Source organism: Arachis stenosperma, chromosome 7, assembly GCF_014773155.1.
Source record: "Arachis stenosperma cultivar V10309 chromosome 7, arast.V10309.gnm1.PFL2, whole genome shotgun sequence".
NCBI lineage: Eukaryota > Viridiplantae > Streptophyta > Magnoliopsida > Fabales > Fabaceae > Arachis > Arachis stenosperma.
In genome coordinates, this window is record NC_080383.1 from 6,494,631 (window position 1) to 6,516,664 (window position 22,034).

The 22,034-nt window shown below is 31.3% G+C and overlaps 3 protein-coding genes across 4 annotated transcripts; 2 read left to right on the top strand and 1 right to left on the bottom strand.

Moving 5' to 3' along the window:
* The first annotated feature begins 2,627 nt into the window (after nucleotides 1–2,627).
* Nucleotides 2,628–6,766, top strand: LOC130942043 (probable inactive receptor kinase At5g10020). The gene is made up of 4 exons (XM_057870719.1): nucleotides 2,628–2,649; nucleotides 2,979–3,896; nucleotides 4,095–5,618; nucleotides 6,031–6,766. Exons 2-4 carry the CDS (start codon nucleotides 2,996–2,998, stop codon nucleotides 6,618–6,620), a joined length of 3,015 nt encoding a protein of 1,004 aa, XP_057726702.1. The 5' UTR covers nucleotides 2,628–2,649; nucleotides 2,979–2,995; the 3' UTR covers nucleotides 6,621–6,766.
* A 4,679-nt stretch (nucleotides 6,767–11,445) lies between these two features.
* On the top strand, nucleotides 11,446–14,537 carry LOC130941505 (NDR1/HIN1-like protein 13). Of its 2 annotated transcripts, none has more exons than XM_057870038.1 (2): nucleotides 11,446–11,514; nucleotides 13,415–14,537. In XM_057870038.1, the coding sequence occupies exon 2, from the start codon at nucleotides 13,468–13,470 to the stop codon at nucleotides 14,305–14,307; it is 840 nt and encodes a 279-aa protein (XP_057726021.1). In that variant the 5' UTR covers nucleotides 11,446–11,514; nucleotides 13,415–13,467; the 3' UTR covers nucleotides 14,308–14,537. The 2 variants fall into 2 exon arrangements, with proteins under 2 accessions (XP_057726021.1, XP_057726022.1); XM_057870039.1 differs by having other exon boundaries at nucleotides 11,460–11,478.
* A 1,824-nt stretch (nucleotides 14,538–16,361) lies between these two features.
* Nucleotides 16,362–21,748, bottom strand: LOC130940969 (protein ROLLING AND ERECT LEAF 2). The gene is made up of 6 exons (XM_057869286.1): nucleotides 21,541–21,748; nucleotides 19,737–20,898; nucleotides 19,399–19,470; nucleotides 18,862–19,076; nucleotides 18,433–18,653; nucleotides 16,362–17,812 (listed from the first exon to the last, which is right to left on the bottom strand). Exons 2-6 carry the CDS (start codon nucleotides 20,866–20,868, stop codon nucleotides 17,062–17,064), a joined length of 2,391 nt encoding a protein of 796 aa, XP_057725269.1. The 5' UTR covers nucleotides 20,869–20,898; nucleotides 21,541–21,748; the 3' UTR covers nucleotides 16,362–17,061.
* Between the last annotated feature and the right edge of the window lie 286 nt (nucleotides 21,749–22,034).

The following is a 22,034-nucleotide window of genomic DNA, read 5'->3' on the forward strand; positions in this document are numbered from 1 at the left end:
TATTATTATTATTATTATTAACATTTATTTTTTTCTCTCTAACTTGTTTGAGTTAAACCTTAAATCTCTTAAATTGGATGTACGTATTAAACGATTTTTGAGATCTCAATTACACTAAAATACTATTGAAATTGAAAAAATTTGCACGACATTAATCCTCAATTCGTTTTTGTGAAGTTACTCCTCACATTATAGTATAAGTGACCTCGCAACTATTCTTTTATATTGGATTAGACAAAACAATGTTGCTTTAATTTTGACATTAAATGTTTAACAAAACCATATCGTTTAACTTTCATAAACTACAACTATTTAGTGCCAAAACTAAAACAACATTATTTCTCTAATCCAAAGTGAAATGGTATGTGAAAAGTCACTGGCATGAGGAGTAATTCGACAAAACGAGAGTAGAGGATCCAATCTTAAAGATATATATGATGCAATTGAAATTTCAAAATCTCTTTTAATATAAACGCTAATTTTAAAAATCATTTTGAGGTTTATTTAGCTTAACTTGTTTATTTACTTTTTATATATAAACAAACTAACAATTTGATAAACGAAACGAAATTTTTTAATGAGTTTATAACAAATAAGTTAGAGATTGATAGTAAAATCAGCATATTAAAATATGTATTATTTATAATTTATGTTAATTTAATAATTTAATTATCAAAATATTTGTAGCTTCTTCAATGGAAAAGATATGGTACTTTGCAATTTTTTTTATAAAAAATAACTCAGATATAGAATTATACATATAATTAAATTAAAAATATTTTGTATTATTAAATAATCATGCATTTTATAGATTTATATGCAATTTTTTTTGAGAGAGTTATTATGACTTTAAATGAATGAGTAACATCTAAGAAATAGGATAAAGGTACACTTTTGACTTTGTAGTGATATTGAAAAGACATTACTCATATTACTGAGCAAATTAAAAAGGTACTATAGGATCCCACGTGAAAAGGGAGAAGAAAAAGTTAATCGAAATGATTGAATAAATAAATGAGTAATCATAGAACATAATAGAGTAATAACAATCTACATAAAAATCCTTTCAAAAATCTTAAATCAAATGAACAAAAACATAAATATAAAAAAAATATTTTTAAGGTGTCTAAATAACATTTTTTTTATTTATTTATAAAATATATACTCTTCTTTTTTACAAAAATTAAAATAACGTATTTAGTATATTTAACTAAAATATCTAATTTCTATTTTTATATATATTATATGATTAATGATACACTATTAAAATAAATAAAATTTATTACATTAATAATAAATATATATTTATTATTATTTGAATAATATTATGTCCAAGTGAACTAAAGAGTGAGTTATTTTATTTTATTTTTTAAAAGAGAGTGTGTTATGTATAAATTAAAGAGAAAAAAAAGGCTGATTTTTTTTATTTGAAAAAAATATTAGTGTTTTTTTTTGAAATGGAATTATTTGGTATAATTATAGATACGTGAATTTTGTAGGTGAAAAATTAACATGTAGAGGGAGTGTTGCAACACGTGGGATGTGCCGAACATGTGGCAGTATTCTGGTCAACGAGGGCGTGTTGGACACGTGATAATATATTGGCCAACACGTATGAGACGTGTTAAGTAATTTTTACAATATTATAATACACTTCAAATATCAATATTTAACTAAAATACTATCTCCATCAACATATCAAAAATAATTTCTGAGAAAAAAAACATTCATTTAGATATCTCACGAAAAAAAGTTGTCGTTTCCTCATGGAAAAATAATAGATTATTTCTGTATATATATAAAATAAAATAAAATAAAATAAAAGATGTGATCCCCAAGTCACATTCAGAAAGAAGCTTTAGTAGCAGAAACAGAAGCTAAAGTACTTTAAATTCCACAGATGGAAATGCTTTTACATTGGGATGCCTTGTTGGACCATTAAAAACAATTAAAAAAGACAATGCGGTTAAAACTATTTAACCAAGTCAAAGGTACATGTCTTGGATCAACGAGGAAAACAATATAGTAAGAAGATCTAGCAATAACAAAGAAATAAGTGAGAGATAAAAAAAGTCTTTAATTTGAAGACGTAGTTTGTGGAGTGTGACGAACTCTATTAATATTATGGAGTTTGTCGAAAGATACACGAACATACTTAAAATTACAAAAATGAATTTAAAGTTGAAATATTTTTTTTAAAAATAATATTTTTTTTAATTTATTCCAGAAAAGAACCTTAATTTAGTATATATAAGATAAGAATTTTATTTTATTTTATAATGTTTTTGTTTTGTTAATCCTGATAAAACATCAACTCACCTAACCCTTTTATGTTGTCTCTTCTCTCTTACTCTTCTTCTCCTTCTTCTTCTTCTTCTTTCACTGTGTATTCTTTGCTCTTGCTTCTGCTTCTCCTTCTTCGTTCAGTCTCTTGCCAACAATTCCTTATACACACTACATTGTACTGATCTCACTTCCTTGGTCGGATTCATTTGTTTATTTATTTATTTTTGACTTCCTATAATCAAAAGCATTCTTGTTTTACAGTAGAAACTTGTTGGGGTTTGGTTTCTTTCTTCTGAGCTTCTTCTTTTGTTGCTTCTGCTGTTTCACTACTCAACCGTGTCTGTGCTGTTTATCAATTAAGAGGTAACAATGCACCATTATAATGCCTTCTTTTTTTATTTTCTCTTTCTAGTAATTCTTCTTGCCTTTGCTTATGAATGTTGATAAGGTAAATTATGTGAATTGAAGTTCATAGGTCAAGGATGAACTTAGTTATTTGTAAATTTTTCATTTCTTTTAGAATTGGCATTAGAAATTTGTCTGCATTGCTGAGAATATTTTGGCATTTGTATGTTTATGCAGCAGATTATGGAACTACATTTCTTAAAATCAATGTTTGGCACCCGAATTTCGGTTCTAGAATTGTGCATTTCCTGATAAATTGATGTGTGTGTTGTTGGTTATTGGAGTAGGAGCTAGTGGGAAAGGCATGCAGGGTATGTGGTTGATGTTATTCTTGTTGGTGGCTATTGCATTTGGTAATTCAGATATTGATGCACTCCTTGAACTTAAGAAGGGTTTTCGAGACGATCCTGCCGGACTAGTTCTCGATTCGTGGAATTCCAAGTCCTTAGATTCTAATGGATGCCCTCAGAACTGGTATGGAATATTGTGTGGTGAGGGAAGTGTTACATCAATCATTTTGGACAATGCCGGGTTGGTCGGAGAGTTTAATTTCCCTGCAATTGGTGGCCTTAAAATGCTTCGAAACTTGTCTGTCGCGAACAACCAATTCGAAGGAAGTATCTTGCAAATTGGTCAGCTGGAATTGCTTGAATCTCTTGATTTGTCCCTCAACAAGTTTAATGGATTGTTACCCTCGAACTTTGTTGAATTGCGAAATTTAGTGTATCTGAATCTTTCTTCAAATGAATTTGAAGGTACTCTTCCTGTTGGGTTTGACAAACTTAGCAAGTTGAAGTATTTAGATTTGAACACTAATAATTTTTCTGGGGATATTATGCATATCTTTTCTCAGATGGGAAGTGTTGTGCATGTGGACTTAAGCCGCAACAGGTTTTCTGGGACACCGGATTTTGGACTCGGAGATGACTCGTTTCTCTCTTCGATTAAATACTTAAATGTTAGCCACAATTCTTTGACTGGTGAGCTTTTTGCTCATGATGGAATGCCTTACCTTGATAGTTTAGAGGTCTTTGATGCGAGTAATAATAAGTTAGAGGGTAACATACCTTCCTTCACATTTGTGGTATCGCTGCGTATTCTTCGACTTGAACGCAACCAATTGTCGGGTTTGCTACCACAAACTTTGTTGAAAGAAAGTTCAATGATGTTGTCTGAACTGGATCTCAGTCAAAACAAGATTGAAGGTACTTTGTTGTCTTTGTTTTCTGTCTTCAAATTCAAACTTGTCCCATTTTTCGTGTCTGATGTATGACACTGCTAAAAGATTCGAAACAAGAGCTTCTCATTTTAGTCATTAATTCATCAAATTAACTCATGACATAGGTTCATACAGCTACCAATTTCTTCATGTACAATCTAAACTAACTAGTTCTTCTTTGCAGGTCCCATTGGAAGTATAACTTCTGTCACTCTAAGGAAACTTAATGTATCTTCGAACAAATTGTCGGGTGCCTTGCCTCTCAAGATAGGCCACTGCGCCATCGTAGATTTGAGTAATAACATGCTGTCCGGTAATTTGTCGAGGATCCAGTATTGGGGTAACTATGTGGAAGTCATTCAGCTAAGTTCAAACTCATTGATAGGTACTCTGCCAAATGAAACTACTCAGTTCTTAAGGTTAACCGAACTTAAGGTATCCAATAACTCATTGGAGGGAGTTCTATCACCAATCTTGGGAACATATCCAGAGCTAAGAGAGATTGATCTTAGTCTCAACCGGCTTTCTGGCTTCCTCCTACCGAACTTTTTCACCTCGACCAAGTTGACTAAGCTTAACCTTTCCAACAATAAGTTTTCTGGACCCATTCCTGTTGAACTTCGACAAGGTCGAAATAATCCATCAGTTTCTTCTAAAAATTCTAGTATGGTATATCTTGATCTTTCATGCAACAACTTGAGTGGGGTTATACCTTCAAAATTAAGCAAGCTTCGCAATTTGGCTTTTCTCAATCTATGTAGCAACAAATTGGAAGGTACTATTCCTAATGACCTTCCGGCGTTGCGAGGTTTTAATGTGTCCTTCAATAATCTCTCAGGTGTTGTGCCAGACAACTTAATGCAGTTTCCTGAATCATCATTTCATCCGGGAAACTCTCTGCTGATTCTTCCGAAATCACGATCATCACCGAAAGATGCTTCTGACTTTGGTTTGGGAGGACATCAGTCACATAAAAAATCTGCAATTAGGATTGCTTTGATTGCAAGTTTGGTGACCGGCGCTCTTGTGATGGCCTTTGTTGGTATGGTGATTTATTACATGGTTCGCCGGCAAAAAGAAAGGACTTCGAAACAAAATGAAGCAAGAGGTATAGTCCAAGTGAGTTCTTCATTATCAACCAGAGAGGGACCTAACAGAAATTTGGAGGCAATAGGATCTTCTAAGGGTGGATCAGCTGACGATGGAGGAAACGTCGATGCCTTGACAAAGAAGGCAAAAGATCTTTGCCAACCTGAATTAGTTAAGAACGACGAGGACATGCTTTCTCCAATGTCTTTTGTGTCAGCCTCAAATCCTTCATCGTCTATAAGTCCTCAGTTTGAGAATCCCGGTTCCCTCAGTGTATCCTCTCCAGATAAACTAGGCGGGTACTTGAATCTATTCGATGGATCTTTGGTGTTAACCGGTGAGGAACTTTCGTGTGCTCCGGCGGAAATTATTGGTAGGAGTTGTCATGGAACACTATATAAAGCCACACTTGACTCTGGTCATGAATTAGCTGTAAAATGGTTAAGGGAAGGCATCACTAAAGGGAAGAAGGAGTTTGCGAGGGAAGTTAGGAAACTCGGGACTATCAAGCATCCGAATCTGGTTTCTATTCAGGGTTACTACTTGGGACCAAAGGAGCATGAGAGACTGATTGTAACAAATTTTATTAATGCACATTCTTTGGACATTTATCTCCATGGTAAGGTTATGCTTTCATGTTTCTATTTTCAGGATTTTACCAAGGAAATATTGAGAATGAGAAAACGAAAACAGAAACCAAATAGTATTAGTTTTTACACTTCTGATGTTCTTGGTTGGCTTGGAATCTTTTAGAGATCGAAAAAGTTAATTTTGGAAATTTAGGTTGAATATAAATTCACACTGCAAATTGTTCATGCGAAATACGGTAGAGATTCACGTACATTTGTCTTCATGTGAAGTTGATAGTTGAGAATCATTACATAATTTCATGTTTGACTAAAGTACTAAACTTTACGTTAAGATAACTGTGTTAAATATATATGTTGTTTTCATAATCATGATAGAAATTTCAACATTCAAATGCATGGAACCATTTATATTTAACTGCTTTATGTTCTTTTTTTCTGCAGAGGCAGATAAAAGAAATCTCCAATCTCTGTCTCTTGATGAGAGGCTGAGAGTGGCCGTTGAAGTCGCACGGTGTTTGAATTTCCTACACAATGAGAAGGCCATACCTCATGGCAATCTCAAATCCACAAACATTCTACTTGAAGCTCCAGACCGGAACGTTCGGCTCACTGACTACAGCCTGCACCGGATACTAACTGCTGCAGGCACGGCCGAGCAAGTCTTGAACGCCGGTGCTCTTGGTTACATGCCTCCCGAGTTTGCCAGATCATCAAGCAAACCATCCCCTTCACTAAAGAGTGATGTGTATGCATTTGGAGTAGTCTTGTTAGAGCTCACAACAGGGCGAAAATCGGGTGAAATATTGTCCCAGATTCCAGGAGCGGTCGACCTGACCGATTGGGTGAGGTTCTTAGCCAGCGAAAACCGGTCTAATGAATGCTTCGACAGGTTCCTTGTGGAACAAGAAAGAAGTGAAAGAGCATCTAGAATCCTTGATGAAATGCTTAAGGTTGCTCTTACATGCATTCTTCCAGCATCAGAGAGGCCTGACATGGAAACAGTTTTTGCTGATCTTTCATCAATAAGGTAGCAAGCATTTTAGTTTCTGATCATAAAATTATTAACCACTAACATCATCATCATCATCATCATTATTAGTTATCTATGATTGTTTTTTGTTTAAATTTTTGGTCCCTTGATTACACAACTCTCCATAGGCATCATTGCAACATGTCAGCAAGCAGCATATTGTTATGAAATTCTTTAAGCATGGAAATAATTCATTCTTTTCAACCCTTAAATTGTGCAGATTGTGTATTGTTGAATTTACAGTATTGTCCTTGTTCCATCTAGTTATATACAAATGTTAATTAAAATGAGTAAAAACCCAAATTAGTTTCCAAGGAATTTCAGGTTGGCCACTTCGGTCGCTAACAAATTTTTATTCTTTAGAAGTTCTCGAGAATTACTGTAGTCGAATTGAGTGGTCATTCTATCTCTTTCAATCAAATTTTTAATACGGCGTGTTTGACAAATAAATCTCTAACAAGTTTTATTAAAAGACTATTAAATTCTAAAAAATATCACTATAAGATAAATTAGTTCTTTCAGACCGATAGAAAGATCAATCTATCCGATGTAAGTAATTTTCGAGGACTTCTAGCGGATACAAATTTGTTGAGTACCAAAATATTCGATCTAAAATTTTATTGACCAATTTAGATGTTTACTCCATTTTTGTTGTTATTGTTTACATAATTTAGTGATGCAAACTAATATTAATGAACTTGCTGGAAGACAAAAATACCCTTTAATTTCAGAAACTGAACCATTATCAATAGAACATTGAATTCAAGTATCAAATCGTTCACAAATCACAAGGATAAAGTCATGCATATCAGACAAATAGGTCAATTTTGAGCCCTATAGTATAATATATCTTGAATGATAACTAAGATAAATGAGCATTGTTTTTATTGAAGTAGCAAAAAGATAATATATGGCATGAAACCTAAGCCAAAAGTCGGCAATGTATTGATCCAATTTCAATTTAAATTCAATCATCCAAAACATTTGCCGGCTACAACACCAAATTTTCATTGCCATCACCACAAGTAAGGTTATGAACTTAAAGAAGCATTGGAAATATTGTATATCTCAAAATTCTTTGCCGAATGTATTATTGTTTTTGGTTTTCCGCGGTATCTTTATTTAAGGGTTTGTCGTTGACCAATAAGTTATTGCATGTATAAGGCGAGATTCAAACCTTCGACACTTATTTAAACAGACTAGAGAATTAATCACTAGACTAATCCAATATGGTTCTTTGCCGAATGTGTTAAATACTTAAATCATACATTTGTTATATATCATGCCAACCTAAGAGGCTAAGACCAATGACATTTAAAAAAAAAGGATAAGATATATTTTTTGTCTCTGAAATTTGATAAAAAATTTAAAAACATTCTTAAGTTTTATTTGTTTCAATTTTGTCCTAAAAGTTTTCAATTTGTATCAAATATATCCTTGACGGCTAATTTTTCACAAAATTTAAGACCAATTCAACAATAATTTCATAAGAACAACTTTTAACACAAGCAAATTAAATATAATTTTCATGCATTATTGTTAGATTGATCTTAAATTTTTTTAAAATTTAGCCATCGAAAATATATTTGATGTAAATCGAAAATTTTGGAACAAAATTGAAATAAAATAAAACTTAGGGATATTTTTAAAATTTTTACCAAAACTTTAGGACAAAAAATATACTTTACCCTTAAAAAAATTATAATTATTGTAAAATCTGGTGTACATAATAGAAATTTGCATCAAAATTATTTGCGATTCTTGTTACGAATTTTGGTACTTGTAAAATTTCCATAAAAAGAAAAGTACGAGAAGTCAATCGAATATTTGTAATTTTTCTTACAAATTTGGTGCATATCACAAAATTTGCAACTAAATTTACAGTAATATTCGATAAAATTGTTTAATATTCCATGAAATTAGTTACAAATTTGAATGGCTTTTTTTTAGCAAAATTAGCAGTAACTATTATCTACGAATTTATATATATTGCGAGTTTAAATTCACAGTAAAATTTATAAAAGACAAAATTATCTATAAATTTTAGCCAAATTTTACAGTAAAATCTATAGATAATAGACTATTTTTAAGTAGTGAAGGGACAAATAATAATAATAATAATAATAATAATAATAATAATAATAATAATAATAATAATAATAAAACAAGCAATGTCCAGAGGGAAGTTGTTTGATATTCATTTATAAATAATATTATATTTTAAAGTAGTTCAGAATTCAGAAAATAATATCCACTGTCATTTTCATCCAGAAGTGAAATCACAGCTAATATATATTAGTTGTAAAGATTGACTATATATATGAATGGAAATTAATATCATTTATTTTTCTAGAAGCATATTATATTGTCTTAAGCTATTTATTACCACTATGATTTACCAAAAAAGGGGAAGTTATTTACTAACATTTAAAGACATTTTCAAAATCATCTGGTAAACTTTACTGTATATAGTCTTTCATTTACTCAACCAAATCCATAAATTACAATTGATTAAGAAGATAAACAATAACCTGAAATATGGATATTTCATTGAGTTATCGTGTCTGCGTGTCGGATATATTTTAGATACAATACATATTGACACTTGTTTGATATGTGTGTCTGTTGTGTTCAACCATATTTTAATAAAAAAATTCTTCTCCAAACATACTTAGACATACTTAAATACCATCACGTGTCAATGTATATAGTCTTATTCTTAATATATATTCTTAAAATAAATTTAGATATAGTATATATTATTATTTACTAAAAAAATATTTTAAATATTTAATATAATTAAAATAAGACATTAATAATAATTAAAAATTTTAGTTTATATCTTAATATCAATAAAATATCAAATATCATTACGATTTATTTAAAAAATACTTTATATTTTATATGTATGTGTGTCCTCGCGTCATGTAAGATTTTAAAATTCACGTATTGACATGTCTCGTATCGTATCGTATCCCGTGTCCATATCCGTGTTCGTGCATCATAGAAAATACCTAAAGTAAATCATATTTTCAATATTTGATCTCAACTCGATAACTGTGTAAAGACACCAAAATCTAAAATTATTTGACTTAATTTAATATCTATAATTTTATAATATAATATTTATAATTATATATTTATTATATTTAATACTATTTATTTATTATAATAATAATTGATGAATACAAAATAAAATAATTTTAAATTAATTTGAGTTGATTTTTATTGTATAATATATTACTTTTATATTAAACAAATTCTTATACGTATAATATATTATTCTCCTTGGTTGATTAATTCTAACATAGAAAATACAGACATGAGACATCATCAATAATTAAAGAAAATAAAGATAGTCAAATTAATATGCAAATGTCACTCCTAACCATAACAATAATTTGCAGTGCTCCAATTGGATACACGATTGGACAATATGGTAAAATGAATTAGTCCAATGGAATATGAAAAACTTCACACCTCACTACATATGTTAATCATATTATTATTTTTTTGAATATATTAAATTTTAACATCAAATACTCTATATATTTTGTATGTGTATATTTGACTAAATCATTACTTCTTTTTTTTTTTTTGAAAAAAAGAAAAGAAAAGTGGTTTAGCATAAATTTATTATTCCTACTTTTGATCATTACAATGCCAATAGAAACAAAACCGTGTATGGCAAAGCTCCAACTAACGCGCTGACAAAATGGAAATAAGCAAATTATATAAAAAAAAAACATAAATTCTATAATACTTATAATTTGATGTCTAATTTTTGTCGAAGTTATTTTTTTATGATAAAGTTTAAATATTTAATAATTATTTATTTTTATACTATAAAAATTAAATTAAATTTTTTTTAATAAATTAGACAAACACTTTTAAACAACGTATTACAAAAATTAGGAATTCAGCATTACTTCCTCGGGTGCTTACATAAAAAGAAACAGCCAAACAGTCCCTTACCATTTTCCTTTCTTTTTCTTTTCTCTTTTCTTTGCTTCCTTACCTATTAATCTATCATTCATGTGAGTTGTATTATTATACATATAATTTATAATTTTGTAATTTCTTTAGATAAAGTTAGAGGCATTACAAATAAACAAAACCTAAAACTTTATATATATACACAAAATTTGATAAATTTCATTTTTAAAACCCAATAACTTGAAAAACTAACTTAAATTGGTCGAGTAGTCAGTTCATTCATTCGTTAAGTAAGTGTTGAGAATTTGAATCTCGCCTTATACATGCAGTAATTCATTAGCCAATAATAAACTTTTAAATAAAACTCAGATCCACAATAAATTAGTCTTTGTCGAGTTAAAAAATACTATGAATAACAAAAAAAAAATTCATTTTAAAATAAAACAAAAATATATTATCTACTTTTATATTATTTTGATAAAATATTTTTTAGGTATTTGAGTTAGTATTGAATATTTTTATAGTAGCAGCCTTCTTTCTTTGAATATGCTCCGAAAATAGTTTATTATATAGAATAATATTACACATTCACATTTTTTTATGAATTAAATCCAATCAAGTTAAATAATAAATTTTGAAATAATATTAACTATAATTAATTTTTATTATATAAGACTAATTTAATTAAACTTAATTAACAAAAGAATTTAAATGTGTAGCATTATTCTATATATATATATATATATATATATATATATATATATATATATATATATATATTCCACAATATCCATGAGACCATAACAGTCACTTTCAACCTTAAGCTATATAAATAGACCTTTGTCCATCATATAGTCTCATCTATTCCAGAGTAATCTCTGTGTGAATGCGATAGACATCTTCTCTCCTTGCTCCATTTTCATGTAAGCTTTTGTTTGAAGATCTAATTAATTATTCATGTAAGTTTATATCTATTTAATTAGTTTTCTATTATTTTCATGTTATTGTTTTCCCAATATGTGAAATAAGTAAAATGTTAGTATATATAATATTCACATATTTAGATCTATGAGTATTGATATGATCATGGTTCAAAGAGAAAATGACGAATTACGCAAAATCAGAAGCCGCAAATTACGATGTGAAAATTAAGTGTCCAAATAGTACAAGTTCTTTTCATCTAATTAAATTCAATATGCATTTGTTATCTTCCTAAGATTTTAACCATACAATTATAATTGTTGGTATATTATAATCAGTGTAATTATTCTCATTAAATCAATATATGGCCAATCTTTTTCATCAGTTACACTGCATTATGAGGAACAAAATTAAGATTTTTCTAGAATGTCAACAAGTACAATAAACACTTTTGTCGTGCTATTCATCAACATTTTCCATTTCAAAATGCTAAATCATATTATGTATAATTAAACCTTATTAATGATTTTCTTAAAGGCATTTACTAGTAAAACCTAAAGGGATCAATTTTTTTAAAATAATGCATTTAATTTTATGAACTGATCTAAAAATTTAATTTTGATTATTATAAATATTTTTTATTTTTATGAGTAAACTGTTAAAATAGTACTTGAAAATTTACTTTAGTGACAAAAACAATTTCAAAAGATTCTAAGGACAAATAAATTTTCAGAAAGATTTAAAAATACGATAAAAATAATTAGAGATCAAATTTTGCTTCAAATTTTTTTTGTATCTTCTAAATATTTATTCAAATATTGTCAAAAAATTCATATAAAATGAATAAGTTGTTTGCTAAATTTAAAAGTTTTTTGTCACTTATAAAAAATATATTATTTATTGATTACTTTTGTCGTATTTTTAAATTATTTAAAAATTATTTTATCGATAACATTTTTTAAGGACTTTTTTGTCAATGGCTAAATTTTGTGGGCACCAAATTGATAATTAACTCCTACTTTAATAGTGAGAATGATCATCTGAATAAATAGATATGAGTGAAAAATTGTCTAAAACATTTTATTAGTTAGAAGTGTTTTTGGTACGGTTTGGATTGATGGATTGATTTTGAATGAAAAAAGTTCATTCGATTTGAACACTATTTTATTTGGGTGTAATTTGGATTAGATAATGTTCTGTAAACAATCCAATCTAATTTGATTAATTTCAAATGGTTTAGATTAGAATAAATTTGTGATTTTGTAAATAAAAAAAATTACCAATAATGATATAATAAGTTTTAATAGTCGACAATAATATAACAATAGAATAAAATAAATAAATAATAATATTTTTTAAAATTTATAAAATATTTACAAAATAATAATATATGAAAAAAAATTAATAATAAATTGAATATATTATAAGTAAAATTTTTAATATAATAATAATATATTATATTGTACCATTTGAATTAAATTGCATTGATTTTAATTTTTAAAAAATAAATTTAAAATCCGATTCAGTCAATGTAGTTCACCAAAAGTATAATTTAATTAAATTTAAATTATTACGATTTTAATTATTTTCCATTTGGATTAGATTAGATGAATGAGATTTGGATTAGATTAGATGAATGAAATGGTGATTTAATTTGGGTAAGTTTGAATTTGATCACCTTATATTTTATATTTTATTTTATAAGGTGTTTTATAAGTTGAGGTCTTAATTTGGAAAAAAATAAAACAAAAACAAATTTACTACTTAAAATTGCGAATATACCCTAAAGGCGTGTACAGTTAAATGCTACCCTTTACAGGCTCACACGGAAACTCTACTCTTCTTATTCATCAGTTAGACACCAGCATTGCTCACTCTTCCGTTCGCATTTCGCATTTCCATTTCAATTTCAATTCTCATTTCATTTGCATTTCGCAGAGACACATAACCTCCCCCACCTTTCACTCGGGACTCGTCCCTCACTCACCTCAATGGCCGACCGAGTTCACCCGCACGACTCACCGTCGCCGACCGTCTCTCAAATCGACTCCTCCGACGCCGCCGTCGCACCGAAGCCTAGTCTTCCGCCGGATGGGAAACCCGTTCCGCCTCCGGGAACCTACGTCATCAAGATTCCGAAGGACCAGATCTACCGTGTTCCTCCGCCGGAGAATGCTCGCCGCTTCGCCAAATACACCGACAAAAAAAGTAAACGGAGCTACGGCGGTGGCGGTCGTCGCCGCTGCAGCTTCTGCTGCTGCTTCTCCTGGTTCATCGGAGTCCTCTTCATCATCGCCTTGCTCATTGGAATCGCCGCCGGCGTACTCTACTTAGTTTTCAAGCCGAAGTCTCCGCACTACTCCATCGACCACATCGGAATCAAAGCAATGAACCTCACCACGGCGGTGATCTCGCCAGAGTTCAACATTACCGTCAAGGCTGATAACCCTAACGACAAGATTGGAATCCGTTACGAAACGGATAGCTCGGCTGAAATATTCTTTAAAGGCGTGAAGCTCTGTGACGGAGCGTTGCCGGCGTTTTACCAGCCGCCAAAAAACATCACGGTGTTTATGACGCCGTTGAAGGGTAACGGTATCAAGCTGAAGAGCGAGGATGAGAAGGCGTTGGTGGATGCGCAGACCAAACGGCAGGTGCCGTTGAACGTTAAGTTAGTTGCGCCGGTGAAGATAAAAGTTGGTTCCGTTGAGTCGTGGAAGATCACCGTTAAGATTGACTGTGATGTAACAGTAGACCAGCTAACGGTGCAGTCGAAGATTCTTTCTAAAAAATGTAATTACAAGCTGGATCTTTGGTTATTTAAAATATGAAAAAAAAAAAAGAGCGGTTGGATCACTGGGGTGTTTTGTTATAGAGATAGGATGAAACAATTTTAGGGGATATTGTTATTCTGATTCATTCTTTTGTCTGTTTAAAAATAATTGTCAATTTAATTATTAAGTTTCTTATTTGAGAAAAATCCTAAAATGACACCGACAATTATTTCGAAAGGCCACGAAGTCCTTAATAAAAAAAATATCCAATCCGACTTTGAACTTTATTTTTATAGAACTGATTAGTCTTTGTTTTTTTTTTTGTTTTTTTTACACAGAAGCTAATCAGTCTCATAAAAATAAAGATTAAGAGTTAGATTAAGTATTTTTTTTCTTTTCTGTTAAGAATTTTGTAATTTTTTTGAGATAATTGTCAAGAACCAAATTGTGTATTTACTCTTTTTATTTTGATAATCAGTTTGAAGTTATTATAATCTTGAATTGATGCTTTTTTTGTCAATCTAGTTAATTGGATACTTACGTGTAGTTAACAGACATATTTAACAGTTTATGATAACTAAATTGGTGTAGAAAGGAAAGATATACTTTTCATGGTTATAAAATTTAAGTACCAAATTTTGGTTTGATTCTCCTTGACCATTAAATTATGTTGGAAGCACAAGTTATAATACATGTGGTGTATTAATCTAACGAATAAGATTTTCTTCTTTTCTTTTTGTTTCTTCCTATTTTGGTACGATAGTTAAGCAATTAGGCACAATATATATCTATATAATCATTTGTTATTTTATATAATTAACAAGTAATTTATAGCTTATTTCCATAAAACAAATATTCTATGTTCAGAGATATGTTGGATCAAAGTTGTTACTATCTTTTCAATACAAGAATGAATGCTAAAATGGTGATACTTAATTAAGGGGAAAGTAAAATATTTAGGGTACCTATGCAAATAAACATAACCTAGTCAAATTGGATGAATGGAAAAATTTCTTTCTCTTTGCCAATTCAATCAACTGAACAAGAAAACAAAAGAAGAGTGTATTTAGAAGCAAGCTCTTGCATCTAATGAACACCCTCTTTCAATGCACCGAATAATTAGTGTGACTAATTTACTATACACATTATATATACACACACAAACTTCGTTTAGGAGAATGATTTTGACATTCTCTAATTGATGATGTCATTCTTTTATTGTATGCTATTTTTAAAAATAAAATAACAAAGATGAAGAATAATTTAAAAAATTATACAAAAAGTAAATAATATTATCAATTTTAGGAATAACAAAATTATTCTATCTAATATCTTTAGTATTAACCCTTTTACTGTTTCCACCTTGTGTGTGTCATTGTAGCAGGTTAGAATTTAAGTAACTTGTGTAAAGCTATTTAGAAAAAGAATTTAGAACATATAGATTCTTTTGTACATTTGCATTATTCTAAGATAGTTTTGAACTTTATACATGGAAGAGTTCATGGTTCTTCAATATATGTAGGTTTGATTTGTTATACATAATAAACACAAGAAATAACCGGTACCAAACCAGATTTGAATTTTAATATCTGATTTTAACACGTTTTCTTTATCTGAGGTAAAAAATGTATTAAGGAAATAGGATAAAAAATAAATAAATTAAAAAAGAAAAAGGAAAGAGAGACGATTAGTTTAAATTTCTATAACAGAAATGGGCCAAATAGCCTTGAGTAGCTCATTTAGAAGTATCAGGGTTAATTATAGTAGCCCAATTAGTTGTAGTATGCTTTGGAAGTCTACAAAACTGTTTTTCTTAAAGAAAAAATGGAAAAGGAAGAAGAAAGAAGCTGCTTTGAGAGGGACAAATGTGTTTGAACTTTGAACAAATTTTCATGATAGGGTTAGAATACAGATACTATAATTTAATCAGTTTTTACAACACCAACATAATGTTATCTTTTTATCAAAGTGACCCCAAATAATACATATTTACAATATTTACTTGCTAGGCATTGAAAACTTGGTAAAATTATTTGGGTATAAGAACCTCTATCTATAATACAAAGGCATTTTGTATGATAACTAGGAAGTGGTTTATACCAAGAATAAGGTATTCAAGATGACCATAGAATAAAAAACAATTTTTTTTCTTCTTTTTTAATTTATTTATAGGAACTAACAAGTAACAATTACTTTTTGCACATGACATAAATTGGGGGGATTGAGAATATGACATTAGTAAAGAAAATCAATGAGTAAGGTACAAGTCTCATTAGGGAACTGAAATCTTCTATCCCATTTTCCTGTCTCCTTAGTTCCTTCAACGAAAATCTAACACCTGTAAAATCATGAGACCTCCCTTTTTCTTCTATTTTAAGATTCTCAAACCCAACATCTTCAAAATCATTCACACAGAAAAATGGGATAGAAGATTTGAGTTCCCAACTACAAGCACCTTGTTCATCAAAATTGCACTATACAAGTTCCACTTTTTTAAATATATAGATTTGTTCACCACCAGAACCTAGTACTTACAAGGCTATACTGAAAAGATAACTACCACCCTAAACCCAAAAACTGGAGGAAAAAACAGAATGTGTAACCACCTAATCACAATCTCTTAAAAGCATTCTATCAACCCCTCATACTAAACACAACTATGGCAAATCAATTTAATGACTTTATTTCATCCTTTCATGAACAAATGAAATGCCTCACACAAAACTATGGCGAATCATTCATGTGCTCAACACAGATTCACCATGTTTCTTGCAGTTCTTTCTTTATTTGCTTCGGTTATTTCTTTTCTGACTAAACAACTTGAGATTGAGAGTTGGATTGATCACCTTGAGATTCGGAGTTCAAATGAACATCTTGAGATTGAGAATTCGAGTGACCGTTTTGAGAAAACGAACTCCTCCTTTGGTAAATAATCTTAGCATCGTGAATGGCCTGTCTAAGGTCTGCATACATTGTAACCGAAGCCCCGGACAAACTACTGAGCTGCCCAAGAAATCTAATCAAGCTTAACCGAAATCGATCGAAACCTGAAGCCCAGTCCTCTGAAATGTCATCTCTCAATAAATTATCTGATGATTCGCCATTAATATGAGGATGATTTGCACCTTTTCCATGGGTCTTCTCTTTATGTGGCAAGAACTGGGCAGTGTCAGCTGCTAAGCTCTTGATAGAATCCACAACATCCTTTACAGGTAACCCATTGAGCTTCTCCAACCAGACAATGCAGGTGGCGTATATTGGAGGGCCATGATCTCTCAGGAGTTCAGATTGCGGCTTCCTTCTCTTCCTGGTTGACTTTTGTTTAAACGAAACACATTTGTTGAGCCATCCGGATATAGCCTCCAGATACGATTTCTGAGCTCCAATCCACTTGGTCAAGCTTGATGATAGAAAGAGGAGTTCATCTTCAAGATAGCTGGTAATCTGCCTATGTAATTCAGAATGCATGGCGATTTTAGCATGACTATTGTTATACGATACCGAAATGATCTGAAACTGAAGCTTGTGACATTCAAACATCACTTCCCACATCCTGCTTAACCTGCCATTCAAGCACAAACAGATGAAATACAAAACAAAAAAAACAGTTCTTTTTTTTTTTCAAAATAAGTAAATGCGCATGCATAAACTAGACTTCTCATTGACTAAGGAAACATAAGTAAGTTTCTTATTGATCCAAAATCATTAAACTGGCATTCAAAGGTTGAATCATTGGTGCAATAGGAAAATAAGATCCAGCAATCTTATATTATCTATTAGCAAAGTTGAACATAGAAATATAAGTTTAGAAGAGCACAAATGGATTTGAAGAGCAAAAAATGATAGGCATACAAGCCAGAACAAAAAGGAGAGGAGGAAAGCAGTGTCCTCACACCAGAACTGTAATGATGGGTCTGAACTCTAAAAAATGGATAAGAATCTCAAACAATGGTAATTTTAAAATAGAATGACCATAACCAGAAAAGGCATACAGATTGGTAATTGAATTTTGAGCTTTGAGAGCATTTTTATGTTATAGATTTATATCCTTCCGCGTAAACCTTTTAACAAATGGAGATGATATATCGGCAACATGTACGAAAAATATAACTGGAACTTTTTATAAATATTCTTAAACAATTATTAATCAATATATACATATATAAACCTAGAAGATCTTACCCTTCAATCAACTCCTCAAGTTGTGGCTGAAGCTCTTTGTCCCTTAATTCTTCAATCCTCTTTGATATAGAGTCAATCCTGTGAATCGCAACTCTGATTCTTGAGTGCAGATCCTTGACGACAGCTCGAGTTTTATCAATTGTATGAGTCTTTTCTTTTGATTCCAGGTGCCTCAAGATTTTACACTTCGTGTCATATTCCTTCCTGACGATCTCACTAGCCTGTGATTTGAAGAAGCAAAAAATGTCATTGAAACTCAAATGTGGAGATGTTACTACTCTCTGGAGTGTACTTAGTTTTCAACAGAACTACTTTGGGTTAGTCTAAAGATCCAAAACAAGTATTCTGCGAAATATTATATTACCAAAGTGGAATAACAGGAAATATACAACATGCTAACATAATTGTTGATGAGCAAGTATATGCTACCTTCACTTCATCATAGAGCTTCCTTTCCCAGGCATATAGCCTATCCAAAGTTGATGCATGGCTTCCGGATATCATACAAGACGTGTCAAAGAGATTATTTGCAAAGGCCTCTGTATCATCTCTTGAGTTTGCTCCCACAGGGTTTCTGGATGAGGAAGATCGAGATGATGCAGTTCTATGCCAAGTTAAGTACTTAACAGAGTTTTGAGCAGGTTCTGAGAAGATATTTGGAAAGAGGGGGGGGGGGGGGGGAATTAGATATCAAATTTGATGCACAGATTTAAACAAAAAGGAATGAGTATCTAAATTACAAAAAACTAGATGTGGTATATTCCTTTTCTAAATATCATTTGCAATGGAAGACTTCCAACAATAACTAGATGTCATAATGTAATTTGCATTGCTCCTAGTTCTACAGGCGGCAAATTTGTACTCATGAAAAACCTTGAAAGACTAAGAAGACTGATTCATTCCAACAAGGTTAGCCATGTCTAGAAAACATGAAAGATCAACAGGAAAAAATGACAAAGAAATTACCTTCTGGAACTTGAGTAGGGTCATCCCCGCAAGAGAAACATGCTTTCAAGAAAGACGATGCCAAAGTACTATCTGTTACAATCAAGAATATCTGATTTAAACTTCAAAAGAATTCATGATTCATACCGTAGTGAATTACGTAGTAACAGCCATAATATTGCAAAAGCCAACTAGAAATAAGAAACTTGTTTTTCACCCTATAAGTTACGAGATTCTAGTAAAGAATGTACCATGATCTGAATCATTGTATGTCATAAAAGACTAAGAATTGCTACTGAATATTCCTAACTGATAAGTGACACACAAACAGACAAAGAAGGAAGAGGCAAAAAGATTACTTTCTTTTGCAGGGAACATTGGACGAAAGTGAAATTTATTTGCTTCAAGCATCCTTGGAACCTCTTTACCAGATGCAGAAGCTTCAATAAAGAGCGACTCAATTTCTTTCATGCTTGAAAAGAAATTTTTGGGGATGACCTTATTCTGGCTATGATTTTCTTTCTCTGTTGACTTATTTGTTTCAGGGGGATGTGAAGTTACTGCAGGTGGCACTGTCTTCAATGGGGATAAATTAGGAGAATTTGCCTTCTCCCCATTAACTAATTCAACTTCAGAAGCCACATCACCAGTCAAAGGCTTAGTTGTGGCAGGCAAAGCATTTTCTTGAACATGATTGTTAACTCTATTAAGATTTTCAAATCTTTGGACAAGCTTTTCTGATGTAGGCTCATCTTCAAACTCGTCTTCAGAAGCTTGGGAACCGTCCTCGTCATGCGAAGAAACACCCTCTTCATCTTCTTCCAAGTCAGGAATTCCTTCCTCCTCCCTTAGCTGAGTTATATCATCACCATTTTGCACGTGGTGAGCACCCTTCCCATCTTGAAAGGAAAATTGATGGTCAATAGGATTAAATAAGCCAAAGAAATCCCATTGTGGAGCACCATCTGGAAGAGTAGAATCTTCGAATGCAGGATTTTCAGACCTTCCATTGTAACGAGGAGTACTACCATTCTGTGGAGTACCCGAAGATGTTAATGTCCCTATAACAGGTACAGGCACTTTCTCTTCAACTTTTTTAGAATAAACGCTTGTATGTTTCATATGATTTGCTTGGAACTTAATGGAAGAACTAGGAGGTGAGGGTGATGGCGAGAAGCCTTCGGCTGCATCAATGCGCTGTGACACGGATGGTGAAGAGAATGATAAATGAGACAAGGGCCTCTCACTCAAAGCCAGTTGGGGTTCTGGTGTTGCATTAGTAGTAGGAGTATACAATGAAGGGTCAATTAGCCCGTCAGGTTCGATGAATTTTCTAAGGGCTGTTCCTGTGGTTTTCAGTGACTGGATATATGCAACATGCGCAGATGCTAGCAAGCAACGCCCGTCAAGGGCTTGCCTAACAAACTTCTTCCTTTCGCGGCATAGCTGCAATGCCTTATCCTCCTCCATTCTGGAGCTTGAGTTCCCCATTTTCCCCTAATTCTAGACCTGGAGTTCTATCTGCAAACTCATTCAGCATCACAGATATTAGATTTAGCAATAAATTAACATGTGCAATGTAATATAACAAACAAAACTTAGCAACAATGATAACCGCAAGAAAAGTACAGATCAAAGTGTGTTTATATCACAGAAACCAGATTCTAACACATCAATTTTCATAAAATCATATTTGAGGAACTAGTGGACATAAACACAGTCATAACTAATAAACACCTATCAATTTTCATCAGGGAAAAAAGCAAACAGGTAGAATGCATCTGAAGAAAAGTAAGTTCATGAAATCATCACCACATCAAACAGCACCAATCCAATCCACGAAACAAAAATCAGTTACATCCACTCTCCCAACAGATAGAAGCAGTTAAGAAAGCTGAAACTGAAAGCAAAACGACAATGTAAAATTTTTCACAACCCCAAGATGAAAGCACAGTACTTGAAGTCAGAAGATTATAAAGCCATGAAAATTAAGATCGAGGAAGCAAAATTCAAGTGTGTAGAAGAAAACCCAAGTTGCAAAATCAAAAGAGAAAGTTGGATCAAGCCCCAAAAACAGTTGAAGTAGAAAAGGAAGAAGGATGATACCGAAAAAGCTAAAGAAAGGAGAATGAAGATAAAGTTAGGGAATTTGATGAGTTTTACCGAGGGTGTTGCTGCACGCTAAGAACTTGGATTTCAGCAATGACCCATGCAAGAGAATCATTCGACAGAAATTGGGGTTCTTCGAGTAAAAGAAGCAAAAATAGGATTTTTATTTTTTCGGTGCAGTGAAGAGAGAGAGAAAGAGAGAGAATCTCAACACATCATCCCCTCATGCAAAAGAGAACGGAGGAATTTATTTTTGTTAAGTCTTGAAATAGTACTATTATTAATTAATTAATATTTCAATACTATATTCCAATAGTAAGAAGTTAAAGTTTTAAATAATTCGGTATCGAATTCCGTCTTGTGCATGCAGTATCTCATTAGTCACGATAATCTCTTAGATAAAATTTAGTATTAATATCTTATTAACTTTATTGTGTTAAATACTTCTTATTAAAAGTTTGGTATATAGATCATATATTCTCTCTATTTCAAATTAATTATTTTTTTAGTTGTACATAATATTAAACAATTATCAAATTTCATAAAAA

Coding starts and splice junctions, on each gene's coding strand:
- LOC130941505 (XM_057870038.1), top strand. CDS start 13,468: ATGGCCGACCGAGTTCACCCGCACGACTCACCGTCGCCGACCGTCTCT.
- LOC130942043 (XM_057870719.1), top strand. CDS start 2,996: ATGCAGGGTATGTGGTTGATGTTATTCTTGTTGGTGGCTATTGCATTT. Junction 3,897..4,094: donor CAGTCAAAACAAGATTGAAG/GTACTTTGTTGT, acceptor TCTTCTTTGCAG/GTCCCATTGGAAGTATAACT. Junction 5,619..6,030: donor TTTGGACATTTATCTCCATG/GTAAGGTTATGC, acceptor TTTTTTCTGCAG/AGGCAGATAAAAGAAATCTC.
- LOC130940969 (XM_057869286.1), bottom strand. CDS start 20,868: ATGGGGAACTCAAGCTCCAGAATGGAGGAGGATAAGGCATTGCAGCTA. Junction 18,654..18,861: donor AGCTCTATGATGAAGTGAAG/GTAGCATATACT, acceptor TTCAAATCACAG/GCTAGTGAGATCGTCAGGAA. Junction 17,813..18,432: donor CTTGAGGAGTTGATTGAAGG/GTAAGATCTTCT, acceptor CTTGAATGGCAG/GTTAAGCAGGATGTGGGAAG.